Raw genomic sequence first — 26385 nt, forward strand, 5'->3', positions numbered from 1 at the left:
GAATTAAAGCAAAGACAATGTAAGGACTGTTGGGCGATTGGGCCGCATTCGACAAGCGACTGTTGACCAAATAAGTTTCAACATTGGATTCGCGTCGCACCACGGCTTTACGTGCTGGGGGCCAGAAATACAACCTTCCTGATCAGTTTGTTGAACGTTTCGTATGATTTGTTGGGTCTCTGTACATAAACTTGTATTTATAATAACTGGTAGTTTCGGCGAAGGTGGCAATCGACACTGTGTAGGTACAGTGGACCACGGCATTAGTGCTGTAATTTTCTTTTTCAGCCGCGCTATTATTCCTATCTAATAATGAGGTCTGACTTCTTACTCTTTGTCTGCAATCTGGCTTAATTGGACGCAGCGCTCTTTCAAACAGGTGTTGAGTGTTATCATTTTACTGGTTATATTTTGCTAAAAGTATGGTTTCCGTATAAATTGGATCCTATTTTTGTTTAATTATTATACTTTATAAAGCTAATAAAGCATAATTGCAGGAGTTTGACGATCTCCCTGCCTATTAAGGCGGCCTGACACAGACCGTAGTTTTTTTAAAGCGAATCGCACAGCCAACGATAGCCACACACCTCCATCATAATCTCTGATCAATCATCTTGACTCTTCTGATCCGATGGCATTTCACTACAAAAATTTATGTAAGAGGAATGGTTAAATAGAAGGAATTGGATAACCTCTAAGTGTTAATTTAAGTAAATACACAATTAAAAAAAATATTTTATTAATCATACTTTGCCGTATAAATCTATGTTTAAATCAAACTAAATATCACATTATTTGAATTACCAACCAGTGGCAAAGTATTTGTAGAAAATTAAAAAAGAAACACAAAATCAAAAAATATTTATCACAAACACAAAGTACCTGCAATAAAAATATATTCGTGAACAAACCGTAATCGTTTCTAATTGCAGGAATTAAAAACACCTACTTAGAAAAAAGAAAAAGGCGATAAAATAACATTTTGTACTAAACAATTGTCCTAACATGTCAAATATTCTTTAGTCTTTTATTATTTCCTCACATTGTTTGAAAAAAGCAATATGTAAGCCTCGGCGGGAAGGGTGTTAATTTGACTTGTACTAATATGAGTTACAAGGCCGAGTATCTAACTACGAGTATGTAACTCATACTCGTCCAGCTATCCCTTACTTTCGGCCTCTGCAATATAAAAATATAATGTATTATATTCTCACATATGGTTTTTAACCACATCTTAATATTAAAACCTCCAAATTCTATTATAACCTGCTAATACTAATACGATCTTCACCTTACTATTCTAACAATTTGTAATTTTGTTGAGTTGGATACTCCACACATCTGTTTAAACTAAATCACAATCTCCACCTACCAATCCTATATTATTTATCCCCTAAATAGTCATTGACAGCATTTGATGCCAAACGCATGGAAGTGCAAATATTTCATTGTAACAAAAGTTGCAAAGAAATTGAATTTAACGTCCACTGTAACAAGAATCTCTGCCGAAACAAGGTCAGACGCGCGGCAGGTCGACTAAAGCCCGGCACCCACTAACGGGAAGAATCGTCAGAGGATTTTTAGGCGATGAAAGGTAATACACCTTAAAGTTATGGCATTATAATTGAAATTTCAGTGATAATGGTCGTAGCGGTATTAACAAAGCTGCTTAGGGATACCGAGCTGCCTCCTCAGCATACCTTGAGACGCTTCGGCAAACTTCGGAGTATGTGCAGTGTGCAACTATGTGGGAATGCGTGGCAAAGGGAGGCACGTAGGGCAAGTCTGATCTAAAGAGAGCCCAGGCGCGAGAACGATGTCGCGACAGAATGTTTCGGCATGTTAAGGGCATGGTGCGCACCATGCGCTCCGAACAGCAATAGACGTTGCAACCTAAGCGCGCGCACGCGCATGACGCAAATAGTATACGCGAGGTTCGCGTGTCGTTAAGCTACGTCATTCAATTGTCAATTGTTGCGTTACATATAAAATGCAACCAAACTGTTGGCGGATGCGTCCGTACAGTTTTTGTGCTCATTCATTAACCAGTCACATGTGCACGTCGTGATTATTATAATTTGAACGCGAACCACTTGCTAACCAATCGCGATCATGGCCAAATGTGTCCATACTTTGTTTCTGATGCACGCAAAATCCAACTATTCGTGCGAGTGCGCAGGTGTAGATCCGCCTTAAGGATGCTTGAGCAAATCATATACAGCACAAACTCTTCGGTTAGACATTCCGTAATTAGAATTTGATAAGAAGTAATTGGTAGGTGCAAATCGTGGATATAAGTATATTTTAATCAATGCGGAGTTGTCTGAAAGAACCATCGATGCCAAAAAGTTCGTCGTAGTTTGTTGGCTTCCCCGGCCGCAGTGCTTCATTGGCTATCATTGACTCTTGTTCTTTAAACCATTGTTTATAGCTCCTGAGCTTCTCGATCCAGGCATCTGAAAATAATTTTGACCATGACTGATATGAAACGATGATTTAAGAAGTCACAAAATCCGCATCGATTGGCTTTGTAATCTCATGATCTTGCCATGGTCCTGTTTAGATACAATGTCTTGTGCCACACCAATTACCTGGTCTCAGTCTAGGGAATTCCCTGTACTTTAAGTACCAGAGGAACAGAATTCACTCCGGAGCATTATCCGGAACAAACAAAAAACCAATGCAGAAAGGTTAATGAACCCGGGACCTTCTCAACCAGTGTCCACAGTTTTATTATGAAAACTAAGACGGTTATCACACATTATAATATAAAAAGTGCTAGTCGTGACGCGGTCGAGAACGTTGCACTCAACCCCTGAAGAAGACCATCGAAACTAGTCGGACCGCTTCAGACTAAAATACTACGCGAGTAAATCCCGTTACTTTTATATTATAAAGTGTCCACAGTGCAATCGTTGTGCCACCGAGGTCGTCAAAACATAAACAGAAAGCGATGAAGTCTCCAAATTTACAATTCTAATGCGACTAACAGTAAAGGTGGCCTCTATAAGGTGAGGATTACGTAGATTAGATTAGAGGTGAGGTTTAGTAAATAAAACCAACTTCAAAACCAGCATCTAGGTCTTGAAGTTGGTTTCCTTTCCCGTTAAATGATATGATCTAAAATTAAAGAAGAGGACCTGAACCAGATACCTCCTGTTAAGATGCGTCATATCTCTTCTACGTGGAGCGCACTATAAGTTTCCAGAATGAATAAGAAAAAAATACTATAAATGGTCAGAAATGAATTTATTGTTTCTCAAAATATTCTCCGTTAGCGTTAATGCACTTTTTCATACGAATGAACCAATTTTGAAAACATTTATCAACTCCTCCGTGACAATCTTTGAAACATATTTTTCATACTCTTCGACAGCCTCTTCAGGTGATGAAAATCGTTGAACGCGTAACTGGTTCTTAATTTTTGGAAATAAATAGAAGTCACAAGGTACCAGGTCGGGGCTGTACGCGGGATGGCTCATAAGGTCAACGTTATTTACCTTCAAAAATTCATTTGTCTGTCTGGCCGTGTGTGAACTGGCATTACCGTGGTGCAAGATGATACGGTATTACGGTTATTTTTACGGAGTTTGTTAATAACTTTCGGCAAACAAATGGTCGTGTACCAATCACTATTCACGGTACAACGATTCTCCAAAGCAACAGTAGCCACGTGTCCAGTTTCATTAAAAAAAGAAGCAATCATCCGCTTAGAGGTACTTTGCACGCGCGCCACTTTGATTGGTTTCGGCTCATGTTGAAAGACCCATACGACCGATTGCTGCTTTGTTTTGGGATCGTAACTATAAATCCATGTTTCGTCATCTGTTACTATGTCCCACACCAAATTTGACGCCCCTTCGTTGAATCTGGTAATCATGGCATTGCACCAAGTGACGCGATCCGTTTTTTGAACCTCAGTCACAAATTGTGTCGGATCCACCGAGAGCACAGCTTTTTCACACCCAAAACGTTTGTGTAGTATTGATTGTATTTGACTCATACCTATGCCTAAAGATGCCCGAATCTCATGGTATGTCACATGCCTGTCTATTTTGATCATACGGCGCACAGCATCGATCTTTTTGTTGTTCACAGCAGTGGACGGGCGACCATCACGAAATTCGTCACTGAGATTCACACGACCGCGTTTGAATTCTGTAAACCAGCTATAAATAGTCGTCTTGCATGGTGCTTCATTGCCAAAAGCAGTTTAAGGCCTAGTGGAGCTCCGCTGAGCTGTTAAATTACACTCAAAGTCGTAGAAAATCATACTTCGAAAATTTTCACGAGTTAAATCCACGGTGATGTAGACAACCAATTTCTAAAACGACGCTACAGTGTCAAAACAAGTGCCAGCCAGATGAAACAAACTGTATTCTACAGCCAAAGAGTTCCATTTTCAAATGTTTCAATTACTTTTTAAATATTGTTTATGTAAGTGGCCAGTTCCGAAAACTTATAGTGCGCCCTATGTGCTACCGCCTGATCAGAATTCCAAGCAAAATATTGGTGAACTTTTCTATGTAGCATAATTTTAAATTTGTTGGCTCAGTCGATATACACCCGGAGCATAATAATTTTAATTAGAATTGATACACATAGACACCCCCGGCAGATCTTTTACGTAAAGTAGATTCTACAATTGGAAACAGAGAGGTTTAGTTATCCAGTACTGAGTCTTTATTGTACCAATTTAAGTTAAATATTTTGTGATCTTTGAACCGGTTTAGTTATTCAGTTCAGAGTCATATTGTTCAAAATAAGTTAACTATCAAGACGTGATCTTTGAACTAGTTGAGCTTACTCCAATTATCTAAATAATAATCGATAGTTCAATTGCAATTGTAAATTGGACGTAGTTAAACAAAAATCCAATGCACATACAGTCATTTTCGAGATATGGCAGTTTAAAGTTTAATAGTGTTCCTCACTCTTCTTTTATTTTCAAAACTTATAATGTCATGTAACTCCAGAGAAATTTATTTAAGTTTATATGTTGGATGTTTTTACTGATCTAAGAGGTTAGACTTTAGGAACCATTTGGTACATATAACTCATTTTTAATGATTTTGTGGATTGGATCCTTTTTGCTTATCAACATCCAGTTAACTTTCGAACCTGATGGCCATTAAAAAGCAGGAACCGGGAGGAAGTGTAGTCGCTCAACGCGTTGCGGTTGTCGGTTGGGGACATTGGCAACTTGAGACAACCGGTACAAACTTGCTAGTTTCTAGTTGTGTCAATTACCAATTAATTTAATGGCAGATTTCGGCAATCAAAAACTGTCGTCGAAACTCTCATCTGAAATGGGTGGGTCTGGGTGGTTTCACGAAGTTATATGAAAAACGTCATAAATAGGTAGTTGCGGGTTGCCAATTGCCGGAACACAAGGATCAATTTTGCTTCGTCTGCGTAGCGCCTTAAATAACATCATTTCTATTCCTCTGGTATTCATAGCAGTAGGCATTGAGACCAGATGGTTTGGTGTGATTTCATATGGTCAGAGATGGGCATGCGCCAGGCGTGTTGTGCAATCGAGTTACCCATTAACGCTCGAAATCGAGAGCAAAAACTATATACAACTAAATATTTGTAAATCGAGTTTTGTTCAAATGTAATGATATTATTACAAAACGTTTATCGCTTACTCACATACCGATTTTTTGACTTTCTATTGAATCGACTCGCTTGAAAATCGCATTGAAATGAATCTATAGGAAAAATCAAATCAATTTTCATAAAAATGGAATCGTATTGCATCCTTAGTGATAAATGAGAGTTCACAGGATAGCAAGGTTGATATTGTGTGGAGTTGCCTCTTTTACATCTAAAAAGAGTTTTACATGGAAATCATTAATAAATATAGAATTATATCAACTTCCGTATTACTTGATACTTGCTGCAACGGGCTGGTATCCGCAACTCGACGTCAAGGCAACTTCCGTATTATTTTACACATATAATGGTTTCCGCCTGCGATTTTGGACAGATTTCTGCCCAAAATCGTTAAAATCCAGTGCTTTGGGTAAAAACTCGGTTAAATCCTGGGCGGGTTTGGTAGGTTTGTAACTCACCCCTCCAGCCTGGAGGGAGAGTCCCCGCATAACCCCTGAGTCTCCCTGGGCTCAGGGGTATCCATAAAGATTTCCCCCCGACAAAAAAAAAAAAAAAAAAAAAGGTTTGTAACTCACCGCCCATCTCTGAATATGCACCTCCGCACTCATTTCTATTTCCTCTCTGTTCTAAATTTTCGTCTACCAATGCCAGCTTAACTTATTCTAAGAATGATGAATCAACAAAAATTTTGCTTACTGTTAATCTCGTCGAGGGAAAGTCCACTGCTGCCGCCATATTCTTCAGGCAACATTTTCTGTGGTACATAGTCGTACAGTGTCTTTAGGTCGGAGTGGACGAAGATCTGGAAATTTTGATTATTCGTCATCAATTAAAAACGATGCAGCGGTTCTCTCACTTATAAAGAAACAGTAATACTATTATTAATTTATATTTGTGTTCCAGCAAGAACTTTTATTATCAATGTCAAAGTCAAATAATCATTTATTCCATAGGTAAAATTTTTACACTTGAAAACGTCATTTTTTAAGCTACTGCTCGTTCACTACGCTGACCTCCCTGAGAAGAACGAGCAAGAAACTCTAGGGACTGCTCTTTTCAAATAAACTTAAATGCTATGGAATACACTTTGAATCATAATTGTGTGGAATCTAGACTCTTGTTGTCTTGTACAATAATTTGTTTGTAAAGATGATTTATAATCAGTCAGCCATAACTATGGGACTAATCCCGTTCTCTCCGTCCGAAACAATTACTGTCAAATAAGTAATATTCGACTAAATCAATTTAGTAGCAGTAGTGCTACTTGTGAAAGAGTTCGTCCAGGTAGGTGCCACCTTACCTATTTCTGCCGCCAAGCAGTGACGTGAGCAATACTTCGTTCCGGGGCATTGCAACTGTTATGGACAGGCATGTAGCTTACTATCAGGCTTACGACTAGTTCGTCCCGTCACTTGATATTATAAAAAAAAATCAAAAGACAATGTCAAGTATGAAGCTTCATTCGCATCATACGTCTTTAAATTTGGTCGGGACCGGACCTGTAAAGAGCCCGAAACGAAACAAGATTGGAATAAACAAATATTGTTTCTTGAATTGAGATAGACAGAATTTATGGACCTCTAGTCAGACTTCATACCCTTGGTATAATAATGCCACGCGTTTGTCACATGAAAGTCATAAAAATAATACCAACTGCACTAAAATTTTTTCATGACAACAAGTGACGGGACGGACAAGACGTACGTCTGGTGGTAAGCAACACGCCTGTCCAATAGCAGCTGCACTGGCACTCAAAGCTTTAAATTGCAAAGATCTGAGGGGCACTGTCACAGCACCCGTCATCCTAAGACAGAAGTTGACAAGTCCCATGTGTCTCACCTTCACCTTTCTCTTCAAAACCGGAACGAAGTAATGCTCACGTTACTGCTTGGCGGCAAAAATAGGTAAGGTGGCAGTACTTCCCATGATGAACTCTTTTACAAAGAGCTCCATACTGTATACATAATTATGTATAATGTGAAATTTTATAACTCTCCGACTTGAGCATAATAAAAAGTTATCGACTAATTTCGTTTGTTCTTTAGAGTGCGACTGCATTGATACAGTCGTTTATTATAATAAATAAATTAGTTAATTAATTTAATCGCGTTTGTATCGCGTATGCATCGCCTTTGCATCGCGTTTGCATCGCGTTTGCATCGTTGCTTAAAGTCGCTTTGAAATTGTCATTTTGCAAATGCGGCCTTATACCAAGGATGCAACATTAAGATAAAACAATGTTTGTATGTTCGTCGATTTAGGGTTCGTTTGACCTATTCATAAACTTTCATACAATTCAAAGATATATAATAATACTTACTCTCTTCTTAATCTTGTCTTTGAGGAATGGCTTCACCATGGTGATGACTGCGTCGATGATGGGCGACACGTTTACCACGTGCACTTCTTTCAGTTTTACCGGGTATGCTTCCTGTTATGGTTAAACAGAATATGAAAGTATTGTGCCACTAAAATATTTTTTTTTGACACAGGCAGTTAGGTTAAGTTCACCTATCGTTATTTCTTTTAACTTTTGTATTGATATCCTTTTTACCCTGCTGCTACTGAACACTGTTTGTAGTTGAGACGGTCTACAACTAATAGTCCTAGGTAACATGTTATTTATACTGTACTTAAACACTATAATAATAATAACAACGCAACACACTCATAGCCCCGCACTAGGGAAACCCTGTATCGCAGGTGCTATGGACCACACACAGACAATCACAAATTACACCCAAACTCACGAGAGAAATAAATGTAGGCTATACACATATTTCTTCCGGCCTGGAAATCGAACCCAGGACCTCTACGTGGCAGGCCGGCATGGTAACCGTTCGGCCAATGAGGCAGTTAGACACTGTTCGGTGATAAATCAAGTGATTAATTATCATCGTAATTGTATGGTAACGCGTGTCGGTTCCTTTGGCGTGGTGGCGCCACGCGTTGCACTGCATTTATCGGAAACCCTTAATTAGGATATCTGCTGGAAGTTGTGGAACAGCGCTGCTAAGGACAACATACGAGCACGAAACCCACCTACGCCTAATTACCGTAGCCATTTCGGTGTTCTCAGTCTAATTACCGTAGCCATTATTTTGTCTTGCTCATTATATCCATTAACATTAAAATATGAAAACTTTAACCCAAAATATTAATATATCTAAAAGGCCATTAGAATACACAAAATAGTTTTCGAGTTATTAAGCCAGAAATAGTTTATGGAAAACGGTAATTAGATCTAATTATCGTAGCCATGGATACGACAAGAATTTTAATTTTGAAAATTTAAATAACATGTGTGTATTGTAACAATAGCAGTAACGAAAATTTGATTGAAGTGGAATAAAATTTGTTGATTTTTTTTTAAAAGCGTAGTCTATGTGAAAATAGTTGTTTTTTTATCTCCATATTTTAAGATTTTTTTGTCCATATTATATGTACATATTTTGTAGTTTATACTGCATATTTATCCGAGCCCTACTTATTATTATAATATCTGTTCTGCAGAAGTCAAGTTGTGACAAAATGGTAAATAAATTCTGTAATGTGTTGCATGGTCGTCGTATGTAATTCCGTTTTTCCTTTTCCGATTTTTTTTGTGCAGATCTAAATCTTCTGAGGTTTCTTTTTTAATATTTTTAAGATTTTAAATCTCAATTTTTTATAATTATTACGATAGTATGTATCACGACCCTTTTGTTATACCTGTAGAAGGTGGATATGGTCTTTGGTGGCCCAATGGTTTGTAGTGTGGGCATTGGATGTGGAGGTACCGGGAGTAAACTTTTCTAAATTGGTTCTGGTCTGGGTGTTCTGGGTAGTGCCCCAAAGTAAATTCGGTTGCTCTAGTATTCATAGTACAGGGGATTTACTAGTTTGAGACCAAATAATTGCTGTGGTTGTTTCGTACAGGGTCAAGAGCATGTCAAGCTTGATACTTAAGATTTAAGTCCAACTCTATGCCGGTTACGATAAGAACGGTCCCAAGTGTCAAGCTTGACGTGCACTTGACTGTACATTATTATTATAATACACTTACCTGAACGCAAATAAAGAACTTCTTTACGTGGCTAATGGAGATTTTTGCCAAATGGCTGGGCGAGACAACGGAAGCGTCCAGTATGAACACATCGCCACCAATTCCTTCACTTTCTTCCATAAGTCTGACGTCTCCGTACATCATTGCTACTTTGAATGCATTATTTAGGTAATGGGCGTCAATGGTGTTGGTCGTTGCTGTAAGTTCAATAATTATACCTTTTTTATAAAAAAAAACTTCAAAAGTTTGTAGGAATTACATCTAGTTGCCAAGGTAAGTATATTGAAAACGGTTAACGGAAAGTGGTTGAAATCTAATAAACCTGATTTATTCCCTATTTTGCTTTCCTTAGAAGAGGAATATTTGCTTAAAATTTAAGTGGCACGATACTGAGGTGCTCTCTTTCCAAAAAAAAAAAGAATCATTATAATTGGTTTACAAACAGTACGGCCGGAGTATTCGTGTAACATACACACGAAACACAACTAGAGTGTTGCTGGGGTTGCCGCTGTACTGCAGCGCATCAGGCATGAGGCATGTTCGCAGAAGCTCATACGGATGGCTATGCACTCTTAGAAAGAGAGCTGCCTCGTTGCTAAGCTACACTATTTCAGTTTTAGCCGCAGTTCAAAGATTGTTTTCTTTTCTGATTTTGCCAAAACGGAGAATCTTCCTAACACTATTAACACAGGTTTTGTACCTAGAATAGGTTATGATGGTTCAACTTTTGTCTGCCCATACAATCGAATTGTACCTTATTGTAGTCATCTAGTTTAAGTGCTGTATGTTTAAATTGAATAAATTTATCATTATTATTATTATTAAGCCATATCCGTGGCAGCTCAAATGACGTTCTTCGTATTGTGGCTGATAGGGTTGACTGCCCGATCATGCTTCATTGCAAGAGACGGACCGGTGGTAGATCCTGATGGGACTCCATACATAATTGTGTAAGTATTATAAGATTATGGACTGTATATGTCTGAAATAAATGAATTTTCATTTGATTTGTAACTAAAACTGTCTAGTCGGTTAAAAAGTAAAAGTGTTTTATATTCATGATCACGAATTAATTTCCGATTTGTAATAATCGCGAAAAACTAAGAACTCGATACTAAGAAAGTGGTCAAAGAGTCAGATGTTCAGCAGGTCTTACATTATGATAAGGGATCTTAGACACGCTAAGCTTGTTTCGTCGGTTAAAACAGTCAGGCGTTTCAAATTTAACTGCCTCCGTGGCCGAATGGTTACCATGTTGGACAGCCACCCAAGAGGTCCCGGATTCGATTCCCGTGTGGGGAGAAATATTTGTATGGTCCACATTTATTTTTCTCGTGACTTTGAGTGTAATTTGTGATTGTAGACATTCAGTGTGTGTGTCTATGGCACTAACAATACAGGGTTTTTTTAGTGCGGGGTTTTAAATAATCTCAGAGTACTAAAAAAACCGACCTCAAAAGTACGTGGAATTACATATAATATATATTACCAAGTTTTATTGAAATCGATTACCGGAAAGTGTGCAAACCCGGATACATCCCCTAGTTCGCCACTATACGGGACTTGACACAGGAGATAATATAATAAAAATCGGTTCTCACTACTCAAAGTATACTTAGAAAGAAAAACGCCTTGAATTGGAGAATAGCAAAATCAACCATTAAAATAATTGCTCCTTATAATAAAATTTAGGCGCTATATATAAAAATGAATCTTCAAGCATGAACAGCCACCCTTAGATGTGGATGATTTTCGTCAAAATTAAAATGGGACCACTATGGAAGTACTCTCTTTCCAACAAAAAAGTATTAGTACTAGTACAAAAAATATTGTGTATCGGTTAATCAATTTCTAAAGAAATCTCTTTGCCACTGTAATTACCCTCATACCCCTTTAAATACAGGGTTATTTTTAAAATACGTACAACCTCGCAAAACTATATTACTAACATCACAAACAACAACTTTTGTTCCATGATTTTTAATCATTCGTCAGATTTTACTTTCATACAAAAATAAACACATTTAAAATGTTGTGCAATTTAGATAAGAACTTCACCAAATTGAATTTATAGTGTGTTACATTGTAATAATTGTAAGTGAACCAACAAACTATAAAAAAATAAAAAAATAATATACTTTAAAGTTTCAATTCGAAAACAAATATCTATAGTATTTTCAGTAAATGATACTAACCTCTGCAAAACGTCACTCGCCGTCCTTTTGGTGTAAGTCCTGGTAATGGTGCACCTTGACTGAAATTTCAGAAAAGTTTGTATTAAATTACATTTATTTTTAATGTGAAGAAATAACGTACACAACTTAGAATAATAACGCATAGAAACCTAGTCCGCACACGCTAAGTGAGGCAAATTGAAGCGCTCCCAATGGGCCTACACGAGCGGGCGGGCCTTCAGTGCTCAATGTCAACTTGCACCGCGAACAGATCAAGAATTTTAGCTAAAAATGACGAAATGTGCGGTAAATAAGTGTAAAAATACGTCAGACAAACATAAAATAACGCGTTTCAACTTGTATTTTCATATAAATATTCACTAAAACCGAAAATTAACCTACTACTAAAACTAGCCTACATGAATTTGATTTTTGCCTCACTTGTGACAGTTCGTTTGATATGAAACTATCATTCTATGCGTTATTATTCTAGGGTACACAATATTTTTTTACTTGTAAGGAAAGAGAGGAGGATAATTTTTTTTCACCTCACTAGCTCGGAAGGCTTTTTTTTCTCTACTATAGAAAAGGATTTTGAAATTCGAACTTAACGATGGACTGTGGTGTACCTAACTTTTTCTTTTGATGAAAAAAAAGACAATGACACGTTCAACTACGCGATTTGCCATACATTACTTATTTATGTAATATAAATCCTTTGGTATATTTTATTTTTATTATTGTTGTCGTCAAATTGAAAAAGATAACTAATTGTGTTTATTAAATTATTTTATTTCGTCGAAGAACTGAAATAATTTCAATAATCACTTAATCATACGAAATAAAAGTACAAGCAAGAATAAAAATTTGTTAGGTGTAAATTCAGGACGAAGATAAATTTTTCTTTTAAGTAATTTAAAAAAACTGATGTTTCATAGTTCAACTGTCTTTCTTTCATCTACCAATTCCCTCGCTATAGTGAGGTGAAAAGTTGTGTGTTTCACTCGGCAGCAAAGTTGTTTTGCGTCTCGTGCCTTGAAACCCTCGCTACGCTCAGGAATCTATTTTTGAACCGGTCTGCAACCTCTAAACACTACATATCGCACTACTAATACAATAGTGTGTTAACTCAAAATGTTAATTTACTCAGCATAGCTGAAAAACGAATTGCTCCGTTCCTGTGAAAGCTTATTATAATTTATGTTTAAGTAAAAATTCATTACATATCTGATCAATTTCCTACTTGCCAAATAGAAGTATATTTAAAAATAAATGAAAAATAATTTCATATTTTTGAGTAAGGACTGTTTTGTCCTGAGCTCACAAAACGTTTGTCTCATTCTGAGTTAAGTAGATATATTTTAATGGTTTTTTATGACAATTTTATTGACATGTAGAGAAACAAATTTTACGTTCAGAAATGGTATAATCTTGAATTTCACATTTTTTGAGTTACAACACTATTGTATTAGTAGTGCGATATATTTACATTTGTATGTGTTTAAAGATTTGAGTTTAGGATCGCTCGTCCCATGGGTCTGTTACAAAGTAATCTTGGGAAGCCTATACAGGTAAATAGCATAAAACGAATGTCACGCGTTGAGAAGCAAGAGCCTAGTTCTTAAGAGTTGATACTACCTCTGCTGGAATTAAATTTTTTCCCGGTTCATTTTCGGTCGAGCGGCAAGGACACTGGCTTGATTTCAGAATAAATATTTTAACAAACTAAGTTAAAGCCCTTTGAAAAATATATAGCGTATACTACGCGTGTTTTATTTAGTTTAGTTGAAATTGGTATATATAAAGTACCTATTCACTGCAGCGGTTTTTTTGTAAAATTTCGAGGTAAGTTTGTGTTTTTTTACTATCGTGAAAATTTTTAGGAATCGTGTTTTCACACAGTGTAGTAATCAGTGTACATCCTCAATTTTATACTATATATTTTTTTTTCAAAGTGATTGATTCAAAGCTTTCGCTGTTATGCGGAATCAACCAAAGCCATTTGAGGTTGACTCTTAAGTAAGGAAAAGTCAATAAAAATGAATACGGAATCCTGATGTCCGATATGCTTTTACTGTGTTTTACTGCACGGATGTTTTTAATTATTTGCTTATGAAGCTGACGGTATAACAAATAAGTAAAGCTTTGCAGGTGCAATAAAAACTGGCATAATTCCATATCTCTGTTTATCTTTATATATGCTGTCTATATTAACTTCCAATTTATCTTTTATCAATGCAAAAAAAGAACAAAAATGGGAATATTCCGAATCTTCCTGATAAAGCAATGTCAATTTTATCGGTAAGTACATAAAAGCGTGTATGTTAATGATGAAATATATTAGTTGGCTATTTTACACTTGGTTATCTAAATGAAGCGTTAATGTTAACATTAAGAATAAATATATGTTTAAATAAATTTGTATAATAAGTAGTGTAGAGCTACGTGTGAAAGTGTTCGTGAAGTATTGCAACCTAACCTATATCTGCCGCCATGGAGTACATCACCAGAAACAGAAACGAAATAAGTGTGTGGAGGTGCTGCTGGTGCTGGGGGCGTTCTGGGAGATTGTAAAGGTGTGTAGCCTGGATAGCAGTAATAGCCTCCGCAGCCTCCAACATCTTATTTAGTAAATTTAGCAATTCAAACGTTGAAAGTCCCTTTTATAGATATTTAATCGGTTTATTTATTCGGTTTCAACAAATATAATCTTTAAAATGTAAACTGTATAAATATAGCTAGTAAACGATTCAAAAAGATAAATAATGGTCTGTTCGCTACCGCGGTCGCGCAGAGAGTGACGATGGAAAGAAACAAAATCAGAATGCGAGGTAAAATGAAACAAATTTAAATTTAAATATGAGTAGAAGATGAAAAAACGATACGATACGAATGGAGAGAGGCGATACAAAAAGGTGGGATGACGGTATAAGGAGGTCACACCGTCACAATGGCCATACATTCCTGGTAACTTATCAGTGATACATCACTTATAAATATCAATTCTCGTTTGCACTGAAATAAAGACAGACCAACAACCTGACCTGTGTGTATGTCTCCGTATAGTCCAAAAATATTCTGTATTTATTGTAATAAAGATTATATCTTTAACAATGGCGTGTTGTTCCATTCGCTGGTGTGGGGAAAAACAGCAAAACATCTAATTACAGAACAAAGAAAATCAAATTTCATCGGTAATTCAATATTGAATATTATGTAATTTTGCAATTTTCATCCATTATAGCAAAAGCTCAAGTTAACTGGTCTGTTCGAAGTGAAACAATTGACGACGCCCATTGACGACACCCGTCAATTGTTTTGAATTCGGGTTGGCCAATCGGAGCGTCACAGTAATGATATAGCAAAATAGTTCTCAAACAAATGAAATGACATTTGGTCTCTATTTTTACTGACTTCAAAAAAGGTGGAGGTTCTCAATTCGACTGTATGTTCTTTTTTTTTTCTTTTTTTTGTATGTATGTTACGCGATACTTCCATAGTGGTCCCATTTCATTTTGAAGAAAATCATCCATATCGAAGGGTGGCTGTTCACATATGACGATTCATTTTTATAAATAGCGCCTAACTTTAATTTAGGAGCAATTACTTTAATGGTTGGTTTTGCTATTTCTCCAATTCAAGGCGTTTTTCTCTCAATATACTTTGAGTAGTGTCGTAGTGAGAACCTATTTTTATTATCTCCAGTGTCAAGTCCTGTATAGTGGCGAACTAGGGGATATTTCAATAAAACTTTGCAAATAGACATAACTCCACGTACTTTAGAGGTCTGTTTTTTAGTACTTTGTACTGAGATTATTGGTTATATACTCGATGTCTGCCACCAAGCAGTACTCTGAGGATTACTACGTTTTGTTTTTGAAGGGTAAGGGTGTTAGGAAAATTACAATCACATGAGACTATTCAACTTATGTCTTAGCGAGTCGAGTCTGTCTGATCGAGACAGCAACCTGTTATGGACAGACGTTTCGCTTACCACCAGGCGCATGACTTGTTTGTTCCATCACTTGATATCATAAAAATAAAGAAATGTATAGGCTGTTGAAAAGGCTTCACGTGCAGTTATAATAGTAAAATAATTAAGTATAAAAGCCAAACTCTAGAACTAATTAGTTTTTGCCTAGTTGATTAATTTACGTCATGTCGCTTTGTGTACAAGTGTAAAATGTATGTACGTGTGTTGCAAACTTACTTTCTTAAAATATAATAAGAAGGAACATTTACTTCCAGTACTAAAACTTATGACAATGAGTAATGAATTTTGTATTATATAATATTGTGGATCTAAGTTGAAAATCACATTTAAATAAATATAACGCCGTATAATAGTAGTTTATGTGACTGTTACATAATGAATTAAAATACGAGTGTGAGTTTATGAAAACGTTTTATTCATAAAAACATCACACGAGTGTTTTAATGCCTAATTATGTACAGTTACGTACACTGCTTTATCTATACACATATTATAAGCTCTCTATGATGTGTTCAGGAACCGCATGATACGGCTGGCGAAATGGCGGCAAATTTTTAGAGGCTTTTCTCATGCACATCACGCAACCGTAGTTCTTTTTAAATTTATAGACCCCAACCTCTCGACCCTTAGGGCGCGTTCCCATTATGTCGTAACGTTTTATTTATCGTTGGACGACATTCGCATCTAGCATGTTCCTATATCACGACTATCTGTCGTGATTGCGTCGTGGACGTTTATTTTATTGTAGAACGACTATCGTGTCCAGCTGTTCCCACTGGATCGTGATGAGAAATTATCGGTTCACGGCAGGTGCATTGTAGAAGCTGCGATTATCTGTCGTCACATTTTTATCGTGACGTTTTATTTATCGTCAGACGAGTGTCGTTCTATCTTTTCCAATTGTCACGACAGTCTGTCGTTGTAACGTCAAAAAAGTTGTGAACGACAGTTAATCGTGTTGTTCTATGAGTGAATAACTTCATTTAAATATACAAGCCACTATACTTTACACTGCACGACCGTCTGTCGTCACGTCATAATGGGAACGAGCCCTTAGGGTGACAATGGATTTCGCTCGTACATATTATAATTCTATCATGTTTGTGCTCACTAAATGGGTCTCGACGAATTGTTAAAATAGCTTATATATGGTGACTTTTTTGACATTTTGATGTAGGTACACTGTTTTTTTACAGATTTCAAAGACAGAGGAGGTTCTCAATTTGACTGTATATTTTTTATTTATATATATTACGTGATAACTCCCGGCATTTGTGAACCGATTCTGATAATTCTTTTTTTGTTGGAAAGAGGATATCTTAGAAATGGTCCCATTTAAATTTAAAGAAAATATTCCACCTCTAAGAGTGACTAGCTAGGAGTTGAATGACTTTTCATGTCGGTTTTTTTAGTACTCTGTACTGAGATTGTGTATAGTATTTAAAAATATATATATTAATTGCTTACGCTCGTTTAAGAAGGTCGTCGAGTTCAGGTCTATCGACGTCTCGGTTAGTGAAGAATTCAGGGCAGGCAGCACGCATGGTGAAATACATGTCCAATTTTCGCTTAGCCTTCTCCAGGGAAAAACTGCAGCCGCGAAGAAAGGACATTAAGCACGTGTCGCCTAAAAGAGATAAAAAGTAAAAAACGTGAGTCTCTGTCGCAGATGTCAGTGGCCGATTTAAGTGAAAAATTTTCATAAATGTACTGTGACACTCATGTAAGAATGGTAATTTCTTTAAATTCCTCTTTCAAAGGCACTTTGGGGTTATATGAAATCTAACCACACATGTTTTTCTATTAATATCGGCGCTATTACCCTAAACAAAATGCCGTATGGCATCAAATTTTCGTATTTTCGTATACACTGCAGAGCTGAGTCTGATACAGATCTACAAGGTTAAATTTCATTTCTAACTACTACGTTTGTGATCATCTGTCTAACATTGGGTAAGTAAATTTAAAAAAAAATTACACACAATTGACGGCAATAATAAGTGGTTAAAAAAAGTTTAGTAGCGGTAATGTCAACATTACAGTGTTCCGGCTTAGAAGGGTAAGGACTTAGAATAATAACGCATAGAAACCTAGTCCGCACACGCTAAGTGAGGCAAATTGAAACGCGCCAAAAGGGCCTACACGAACGGGCGGGCCTTCATTGCTCAAGGTCAACTTGCACCGCGAACAGATCAAGAATTCTAGCTAAAAATGACGAAATGTGCGGTAAATGGGTGTAAAAATACGTCAGACAAACATAAAATAGATACTAACATCACATTCCACAAGGAAGTAACGCGTTTCAACTTGTATTTTTGTATAAATATTATATAACCTACTACTAAAACTAGCCTACATGAATTTGATTTTTGCCTCACTTGTGACAGTTCGTTTGATTTGAAACTATCATTCTATGCGTTATTATTCAAGGGTAAGGGTGGAATTACCGGCAAATGAGACTTGTCAAGTTTATGTCTCAGAATGACGGACGCAGTGGCAGTGCGCCTCAGATCTTTTTGCAGATATAAAGCTCTGAATGGCACTGTAAGTGTAGTTTACCATCAGGTGCACGACTTGTTCGTCCCGTCACACACACAAAAAAAAAACAAAAATCGATCTTTGTACTAGTAATTACACACAATTTATTCAACAAACCGTTGTTAATCAACCGGGATCATTTATTTGCTACAATACTTACTCCATTCATCAGGTAAATGTGGTTGTTTCTTTAGCCACTCCTTAATGATGGCAAGATCTCGGTCTCTTGTGTTGACGTTTTCGTTTAGATCTATTCTGATCTGCTTCCACATCTCGCCCGTTGGCTGGACTAGAGTCGCTGCCGAAGCCATCTCTTTGGGTCTTCTGGAAAACATTACAGTACATTGCCTAACAATGTAAAAGATTTTGATATTGATATGGATTGTGCAGTATGCCAAAAAGTAAATAGAAAAGGGTTTTCTACAGTCACGTTAATGTATACACCGTTGATTGTACCGTACACTGTTCATTGTATATTTTATATTATATTTTATTTTAATTATTGGAAGACCAACGCCTGTCTTATAGAATAAAAACTCAAATAATCATGCAGAACCAATTATAGATCCGCACCGATAAACTCACAATAAGTTGATTAATGAGCATTACATTATAACTAGTAACTATACTATATAGGTAATGACATTTTTGCAACACTTAGTAATTATTTACTCGCCAAAAAACAAACTACTGATATGACGCTTCACCGATGCAACACTAGTGTTAAAAAGGTCAATATCAACCTACTTGGACAACGCATTGAAGCTATTACTGGCACGCAAGAGACAGGCATTCCGCCGAAAATTCGAACAGGCCTGAGGTACGCACAAAAGTGATTTTTTTTTAGAGTTTCTTGTTCATTCTTCTCAGGGGAATCTGCCTCACAAATGTCAGTACGACGATTTCAAGTGTAATTTGGTTACCTATGAAATAAAGATTATTTTGAATTTGACTTAGTTTTCTACGTTCACCGGAGATCGAACCCGGGACCTCAGAGATGGCAACACCATGAAACCGGTGTGCGAGCACGCGGAGCTCGTCATACAATTTTTCTCAAGGAGATTTCTCTTATTATTCTTTCAATACAAGAAACAATATAATTTCAATTGAAAAAAGGCTTCGTTCAAAGGTAAAATATTTAAAACAATTTGAATAAAGCTCGACATATTTGGTGGAAGCTTAAAAGATAAGTGTCCATTATGGTAGGAATATACTCTACATTAGGAAATAGGCGTGGTACGTAAACCTTAAAGCTTGTTCTGTTCAAGGTCACTTTAAAACCGGTTGGTATCATTTTTAGATTATGGTACGTTTTCGTAGATAGCTTGATTTGTGACGATGAAACGACCATACTAAAACTAATAGATTCATAGGGTCGTATTCCAGAACTATGCTCAATGCTCAAGTCTGTACTCGAGTATGATTTAAAGCACAAGAAATCATACTCAATTTCTTGCCATTAGGGTCATATTTCCAGAGCTTGTAATCATACTCAAGTTCTGACTTGAGCATTGAGTAGAGTTCTGGAATAAGACCCATTGACTGCTTCGAGTTTATGGGTGTTTTTTTTATTACTGTTAACAAAGTAGAATAGTATCCATTCAACGTTGAATTTTGAAACTAGATGCATAATACAATGAAATCGAATTTAAATTCGAAAAAGCGAGAGTTTCGTTTAATGACGGTATTGTTTTCAATGTGCGACATGTTGTTAAAAACACGACAAGTAACAATAACCTTGTGAATAGTAGTAGTCTTTACCGGGTAAAATATGGACTTTCTTGGCCAGAGAAAGACAGAAGATGCATTAATTTGAGATGTGGAGCTGGAGAATACTGCAAATGTCATGGAAAGCTAAACCCACCAAGACATTGGTCATATCGCTGGTAAAGTCGCCTAATCATCTTGCATCATTATCAAGTTTTATTTTGTTTTGGCCACTTATGAACATCAGCCTTGAAAAGCTAATAGTGGTGGCAAATATTGAGGCTAAGAGAGCGAGAGGCCGATCTTGAACAAGACGGACAAATTAGATGAAGGAACTATAGCATTCCGCTTTTATATATTGGCAAGATTGGCTGTAGACATGAGCTGATGGAGACTGTTCACTCCAAAATTAATACTCAGATGGTCACCATTCTGCATTTTGTGGGAATGGCTAGGGAAAGAATTCAATCAAATAAATTTTAATTTTATACAAGTATTTCAAATGTTTAAAAATTATTAGAAAACCAATTTTCAGCTTTGTTAGCTAGGCTAACAAAAAGTAATCCAATTTGGAAAAGATAAATATTGCATTTTGGACGTGTGTGTTTCTGGCATATTTGCAGAGTACAAAATGTCTTGTTTACAAATGCGAGGTATGTCAGGGCTGTCAAAACTTACGAAAATTCTCGAACTTGTATGAAAATTTACCGATTTATGGGGATGTACTGGAAAAAAGTGTTTTTTCTATCAATGCTCATACTGATTCTCTTCTTCTTGTGGCGGACCTTGGGCAATAATCGGACAGTACCTTACGCCTCGATTGGCAAGTCTTTTCATTATGGTGTGTGCTACCTATACTATTAGAAAAAGAAGAAGAATATTCATTGGACCAGCAACGTGTGGAATACTGGCATAATGCCGTACAATGCGGTGAAATTATAGTTGCAAAGCCCTCAAAATAAAGAGACCAATAACATTGGCGCTTCTTAAAAAGATATCGAATACTTGTTTAAAGATTTTTTAATTAAAATTAGAAAATGCTCGAATGAGTACTTTTGTGCACCCCTTGCTTATTGAATGTATTAAAAATTCTGACAAGGGCCTTTCTTATTATCTCGAAGCAACGAAACAGGTAATCAAACACTTGGAAATCACGTTTAAATTTAATAAAAAAATATGTATATGTTGATATTTCCGCGGCGTGCGTCAACACAATTGACGTCTTTGACGGCCTCGGTGTTCACCGGTTTGCACTATAGCCGTTGGGTGAGGACGTCCTTGGTTCGATTCCGGTAGGACTAATTTGAGAAATTAACTTCTTTAAACTTGACTTGGTCTGGGTGTAGTGAATTCCGTTGCATTATATTATGGTGCTCATAATATAAGGATTTTGAACTTGTTTGAGAGTTTTTTGGTGTAATTGTCAGACACAATATTATTTTTGATATTTACATTAGACTCTCGCCTCTTCTCGCGACTCAGGTTCACGAACCGGCGAATAATATGTGCCGTATCAAACAAAACCGTTTTTATGTCGCCGCTTAAACCCAACCGCCTCAAGCTGCTAGCGAGGCTGACTGACATTAACTCGGATGATTAATTAATTAACTGAAAACATTATTATTATCAAATTAAGGTTTTGAGTTTACATACAGTTGGAATATTATTGTTCTAGTTAATAATAATGATGTATGAAACTTATTTACTACCTCAGGGGGACCTGAGACTAGGGGGTCATAGAGTAAATGCCTGAAACAATTTTCATATAAAAAAAGTGATGGTACCAGTAGGTACTGAAATTGCACCAAAAGATCCATATGTTGAGATAAATTGTGTTCAAAAAATAAACTGTACTCGTATGATGTAATTTGTACCCTCTAACATGTATCTCGAGTCTATTTTTCTATATAAAAGTAGTTCGAATTTTCTGGATTTTGGATGCGGTTCGGGTTCTATCAACCGGGGACCTAGACGTAGGCAAGGGTTCTACCCCTATGTTGTGAATAATCCCAAGATTCGCACGGCATTGGAGTGCAATCCCCTGTAAGAAATTTTGTTCCGTGAACGCTATAACTTGGGCCTTTTCCAGAAGAGTGTGAATAGGTATTATATAGGTATACATGCTTCGTTGTTAACCTCATCGACAGTTTCCATCAGGTGAGAAAACAAAAACAGAACAGAGTTGAATCCATAGATTTTTGGATACAACTTTGAGTCTTAGGATTCAAAACCATTATCAAAATTTTGTTCCAGATTTATTTCCGGATGTCAGATTTTTTAAAATATATTACTGCAAATTTGAATGCTATGAATGTATACATACATTTTAAGACTTTCATGGTTATTCACTACATGATTATCACGAATATCAGGTTTTAAGATTAAGTTTAAGTCAACCCGTGACCATGGAGCGTGCAACTGTTCCGAAATATCGGGAAAATAAAAAGAAGCTATATATGTATATTTCGTAAGGTACATTTTTCAACAAAGAATTTTGCGAAATAGTATATCTTTAGGTGCAGCCCGTCGTACGTAATAGTTCCTTATAAATATTGATAATATAGATAAAGGCTCAACCTTTTAGTCAACAAACTGGTTGTAGGAATTTCGGTAATATTTTTTACCTTCTAGATAATATTTAATTATGAAAATGTATGATTCCAAGGTCTAAGATCATAATCGGAAAAGGCAAGCCGTGGTAGCCTAATAGTTTGACCTACCGTCTCTGAAGCGTGCGTTGGAATCGTTCGCATCTCTGAGTTTCCGGAATTTATGTGCGTAATCTAATTCGAAATACCATTACTTGATTTTTAATTCGGGACATAGTCACGTATAAAACATATTTTAATTACCTCGACGTTTCGGACATCTTGCAACGTCCATGGTCTCGTAGGATCTGAAAAGGCGGGTGTCAGCATCTTCTAGCCGCGCAAGTTTTCTAACTACCCGCACTTGATCTTCATTATTTATTTGTGCACTAAGGTTCTCACTAGATCGACACACAACACTCATGACATCCGGCGATTGCATTACACTGATTGAAGTCCAGTTAAATCGAAGGAATTTTTCTTTGTTTTTGTTCGATCTTTTTGTATAAATATATATAACAACAAATAGTTTTTACAATTTTTTCTTGCAATCGCAAAACTTTTCTTTAAGCACACTAACGTAGTAAAGTTATACTAATTACACTTCAAAAATATAGAATAACCTATCCACTCTATATGTATTTTCTTGAAGTTTAGGTTTTCTCGTCAATTGTCATTAACCAATTGTCAAATGAATGTTTGTTGTTGTTAATAAACTTAGGACTTTGGTGGCCCATCGGCTTACAATGTGGACGCCAAATAAGATAGTCCGAATTCTGGTAGGACGAATTCGGAAAATTAACTTGTCGAAATTTTTTCTGTTCAGGGTGTTACTGCTGAAACGCGGAAGCCGAGGTCGTACACCACGCTCTGAGTGCCCCCGTACGGGGAGGAGCATAGGGAACTACTAGATGGCGTTAAATTTCTCAAAGTGGGTCCGGTCCACTATCGCGATCTCGTAGGCTCAGAGGCGAACTTCAGGCGGCTACGGGACTTCGCGTGGAAATGTCATGATGACGTAGAGAGACCGTTGCGACCTCTCGGCGGACACCGAAGGCGTAAATGTGTCGTGCAAGCCCCAGAAGGGGGAAAGTTGCATTAGGATAGGAGTTAGAATAATATTTGTACTTTGTTTCGGCCCGTATAACTAAGAAGGTAGATAGGGCCGTGGGAAGGTTGGTGGGTAATGTTCAGGGTGTTCTAGATAATGCACCGGAGAGGCACTAGGCCTGTGGCTCTGCGATTCAAAGTAAAGGAAATTAATAATAATAACCTGAGTCCCTGACCCTGGCCGACTGTGCCACTGCCGGAGAATACCGCTAATAATTTCTAATCTCCCAGTGCCTAAAAAAAAAATTTTGATTTATCTTTGTCTCCTGGAAGAGGTGAGAGTGTAAAACAGATATCCAAAATAATAACACAATCGTTTATTTATCTCAACACATCAATTAATAAATAAGATACTTTGTATAGAGTTTAGTAAGTTAGTGCTGGGTATAGGCCTCCAAGTTTATGTGCGACGCCATACGGTCCCGTGCTAATGATCATTAAATACTTAGCCCAAAATCACGATCATTAAACAGGTATTAATTAGTCTTTATTATCAATATACACTGAAGAATTTCGTCGACCGAGACGGAATCCCGTGGTCGCAGGTTCGGGTCGATAGAATTTTTCTGTGTGTTCGATCTTTGTATTTAATAATTATAGTATTTATTACACACAGCACTATTCACATACAATTAGTAGCAGTACAGTACAGTACAGTACTTGTTAAAGAGTTCCTCCAGGAAAGTACTGCCACCAGTAATGTGAGCATTGCTGCGGTTACCTATCAGTGGTCCGAAATGACATTTTCCAGAAATAACGCTTGCTCGAACTTTCACACCTCGAAAGTAATTTTGAGAGGAAAATGTTTTTTCTTTTAAATCTAACTGAACCTAATCTAACCGAACCTAATCGTGTCTTTGCGATAAACATCCAAGGTATCCTGGAAGAACAGCGGTTTCGTTATAATTCGGTTTTCGGTGTAACGAAAATTCGAACAAACGTTATTTCGGAAAAAATCGAGCTTGTGATAGGTTACCCATTGCTGTGTTCCGGTTTTGAAAGGTAAGGGCGCTGGTAAAATTACAAGCACATGGGACTTGTCAACTTATGTCTCAGAGTGACGGGCGCAGTGGCAGTGCCCCTCAGATCTTGACGATTTAAAGCCCTGAGTGGGATTGCAATGTTATGGACAGGCGAGTAGCTTAGCATCAGGCACAAGACTTGTTCGTCTCGTCTCTTGATATTATAAAAAAATTACACCACAATGCCTACCTCAGAGGTTTGCCTAGACAATTATCTACCTAGATTACTAATTTAACGGCTATGCTCTACATATTCGAAAAAATCAATTTTCTCTGTTGGATATTTTTATATTGAGTATACACATAAACAAGACCTATTTTTGTTTAGACAAAAAAAACACGGAAAAACAAAGATACATTTTAAATTTCCCTTAAATTCTCCATTGGCATTTTCTATAGATCGGCATCGACATTATAGATCTTTGATTAAAAATTTTGTTTTTGTTTAGCCAATATAATATTTTAAAAAATCGAGCGCAGAGAATCAAGCATGACTCCCACCAATGTAAGGCAAAGAAATCATGCGAAATTTTTGTCCAAATCAGCTCCTTTAGTGTTGCCCAATCGCTTGTGACTGGTTACCCTTGATCTCATACTTTAAGGTGAGTAAAATTTCATCATAAGAGTGAGCGAATATAAACTTTATACGGTTAACGAGCGTTGTTTAAAATGCTTTGTTTCTTATTTCTATGTTGTTTAAAATAATGGTCTCGATACCTCCTATACAGCCAAAAGTATTTATTAACTAATATTATGCTCACCAAATTTAGTGAAAAAAATAAAGAAACAAAATACAAAATTCGAAAAAATCAACGAATTTTGTAAAATAGAAATAAAGAAACAAAAAACAAAATGAAAACAGAACAAGACCAAAAATTAAGTTGGCGTAGTGTTCGTTGGAGATAGATCTGTTTAACAAATCCTAACTAATATTATGAAATGAAACTATTTTTCCGGATTTAAATCGCGTATATTTTTCTTTCAAACAAACGGACGTTTCGGGCCCTTTACAGGTCCCATGGTCACGGTTGACTGTCAATCATGGTCAACCGTGACCATGGGACCTGTAAAGGGGAAACGTCGGTTTGTTTGAAAAAACAAATACACGCAGGAATAATAGTTTCATTTCCTATGTGTAACAATAGCGAAAACCTAAGAACTCGATAATATTATGAATGCGAAAGAAACCAAGTCTGTCACGTTTTCAAGCTTAAACTACTGAACTAATTTTGATGAATAGAGATAGGTGGGATCTAGGAGAAGGACGTAGGCTACTTTTGACACAAAATTAAATCTCCAAGGTGATGAAATGATGATGAAATTTTGTATGGAGAATCAGTAAAACTATGAAAATTAGTGTGTGTTCGTGGAATAAGTACTACGTGTAACTTATTCCACGAACACAAAGTTGCAAGCATCAGCTGGCAACTAATAAACTTTTCGAGTATGAACTAAAACACCATTTCACCAACAAGGCTGTTTTTTTATAATACCAAGTAACGGGACGAACCACTCGTGCGTCTATTGGTAAGCGACATGCCTGTCTATAACAGTTGCAGCAGTGCTGTTCAGCGCTTTTAACCTCCTA

At 36.7% G+C, this 26385-nt stretch overlaps 1 protein-coding gene across 2 annotated transcripts in view; it reads right to left on the reverse strand.

Moving 5' to 3' along the window:
• Positions 1–791: 791 nt before the first annotated feature.
• Positions 792–26385, reverse strand: part of LOC113240664 (alpha-tocopherol transfer protein-like) — a 28276-nt gene continuing 2682 nt past the window's right edge. Inside the window, exons 2-8 of one of the 2 annotated variants that reach the window (XM_026478028.1) lie at positions 18531–18694; positions 17300–17459; positions 11860–11918; positions 9665–9861; positions 7940–8050; positions 6316–6421; positions 792–2456 (exon numbers count right to left, since the gene is read on the reverse strand). In XM_026478028.1, the coding sequence (XP_026333813.1) occupies positions 2305–2456; positions 6316–6421; positions 7940–8050; positions 9665–9861; positions 11860–11918; positions 17300–17459; positions 18531–18681 (936 nt within the window). In that variant the 5' untranslated portion in view covers positions 18682–18694 and the 3' untranslated portion in view covers positions 792–2304. The remainder of the gene's footprint in view (positions 2457–6315; positions 6422–7939; positions 8051–9664; positions 9862–11859; positions 11919–17299; positions 17460–18530; positions 18695–26385) is intronic. The other variant, XM_026478029.1, reaches the window with a different exon arrangement.

Source organism: Hyposmocoma kahamanoa, unplaced genomic scaffold (genome assembly GCF_003589595.1).
Source record: "Hyposmocoma kahamanoa isolate Upper Pololo Valley unplaced genomic scaffold, ASM358959v1 160, whole genome shotgun sequence".
Taxonomy (NCBI): domain Eukaryota; kingdom Metazoa; phylum Arthropoda; class Insecta; order Lepidoptera; family Cosmopterigidae; genus Hyposmocoma; species Hyposmocoma kahamanoa.